Source organism: Propithecus coquereli, unplaced genomic scaffold (assembly GCF_000956105.1).
Source record: "Propithecus coquereli isolate 6110/MARCELLA unplaced genomic scaffold, Pcoq_1.0 Scaffold13, whole genome shotgun sequence".
NCBI lineage: Eukaryota > Metazoa > Chordata > Mammalia > Primates > Indriidae > Propithecus > Propithecus coquereli.
The window spans coordinates 13477619-13479619 of NW_012137191.1; the positions used below are offsets into that span (position 1 = coordinate 13477619).

At 37.2% G+C, this 2001-nt stretch overlaps 1 protein-coding gene across 1 annotated transcript in view; it reads left to right on the forward strand.

Moving 5' to 3' along the window:
• The window catches only part of CC2D2A (coiled-coil and C2 domain containing 2A), a 128746-nt gene that overhangs the window by 111862 nt on the left and 14883 nt on the right, over positions 1-2001 (forward strand). Inside the window, exon 30 of the mRNA XM_012638399.1 lies at positions 770-883. Within this exon, the coding sequence (XP_012493853.1) occupies positions 770-883 (114 nt within the window). The remainder of the gene's footprint in view (positions 1-769; positions 884-2001) is intronic.

Below are 2001 nucleotides of genomic sequence, written 5' to 3' on the forward strand. Positions count from 1 at the left end.
CTCATGGAATTTATAATCTGCATATGCTACATAAACTTTCAAATGGTTCTTGGGTAGTAATAAAACAAACATACATAACACATGTATTAATTCTGTTTCTGAATCTCATGTAGTCCTGTTTTTGCACAAAATTGAACTGTTCTTATACAACTTCCTTTGAAGGATAGCCCTAAATCAAAGAAATTTAAATGTACTTTAAATTTTTTGTTCCCCAATATATTTTGGCAACATAAATGTTGACAATTTTAGAAATAAAATTTCTACAACCTTAAGACATCTGTAAGAAAACATACAAATAGAATAGTTCATGTGCTCTAGAGCCAGACTGGCTTTACCACTTCCTAGGTGTTCCTTACTGATCTGTGCCTCCACTTCCTCATCCACAAAGTGGGAAAATAAGAGCACCTCCCTCAAAGGGTTTTTCTACGTTAAATGAGTCAATGAATGCAATGTGCCTTAAAGATTATTTAGCGCATAGTGAACTATCATATATACATTCAAGTTGAAAGTAAAACTTTGAAATTTTTCTCCCCTACCCCAATCATAGTGAGTATTTTTAAAAATCCACATCATCATTATCAGAGAAAATACCATGTCCACAAAAAGTGTTTTCTTTAAATGAATTAACAGCGTAGTATCAAAATTTGGGGAAAGAGTTGAAAAAAATATACTTTAAGGCACTAATTTTAACTGTGACATATCAAAATCCTGCACAGCCAACCCAAAATAAAGCAGGCAGTCAATGTATGTTTTTTTTTCTTTTCGTCAGCAATTCCTTGATCTCCTGGCAGGAGATGAAGAAGAACATGCAGTATTACTATGTAATTATTTTCTGTTCCTGGGTAAGAAGGCCTGGCTGGTGATAGGCAATGCTATTCCTGAGGTAAGGCCACGTAGGCTGGTTTTCACAGAGGAGTGTAGTTGTCTCATCGGTTGTGTGTTCTGGATCATGGATAGGACTTATTTTCATAATGATGCTTTGAACTGCTAGGCAAGTGGCCTAGTGACACCATAATAGGTAGAGAGAACTATCAGTGATAAGACGTGAAACAGTTTACAGTGGTACTCAGGGCCCTATATGATGCTTCAGGTCGGTTTTTTGGCAAACCTAAATCCTTTACCACTCAAAGCTCCCACCTAGCTCTGTCCTTTTAATATGAACTTCCTATCCATGTTCCCAAGAATTCTGATTCCCCTAGAAAGCTAATGTTCTTCATGCTTAGGATTGAAGCAGATCCCAAGAAGGTAGTAAGGTTAGAGATCTCTCCTTTCATTCCTACTGCTTATAGCATCATCTGCTGCTAACTTGGCAGGCAACAGGCAAGATAACCACAGGAGGAAAAAAAGAATGTTAGTAGCTATATTTTGATGTTATCATTGTTATTTTTGTTCAATTGGAGACTTAATGACTACTGGAATATTTTCCCTAGTCCACTGCAAATATCCCTAAATTGGGGGCACAATGGGTAATTCTGAGTGTAAGATTTGAAAATTCACATGGATTGAAGAAGCTTATCTAAAGAGCATTTCAAAAAGAGGCCATAAGGCTCTAGGAATCCTTGGGAATTAGCATGAGTTGCTGTGACGCAGGTAATAAGGTAGTATCATATTCATATAAGGATTCATTCTCCATCATCATCTCCCAGATAGCCTGGTACAAGGAGAAGAACACTAGGCTAGGAAGTCACAAGGCCTGGGTTCAAGGTTCTGTACACACTCCTCATTAGCTGTGTGACGCTAAGCAAGTCACTTCACAACTCTGAGCCTCATAAGGAAACTGGAATAATAATTTCTACCCTGCCTCTCCACTGTATGCATCAAGTGAAATCATACAAGGACAATAAATGAATAAATTCCCATTGTGAAAAAAGAATCTAACAATACATAAGCATTCTAAGTAAAAAGTAAAAGTCCCTCTTCAGGCTCCAACCCATAATTCCACTCCCTTCCCCAGGTACAGTCATTCTTTTTTTTTTTTTTTTTGAGACAGAGTCTCACTCT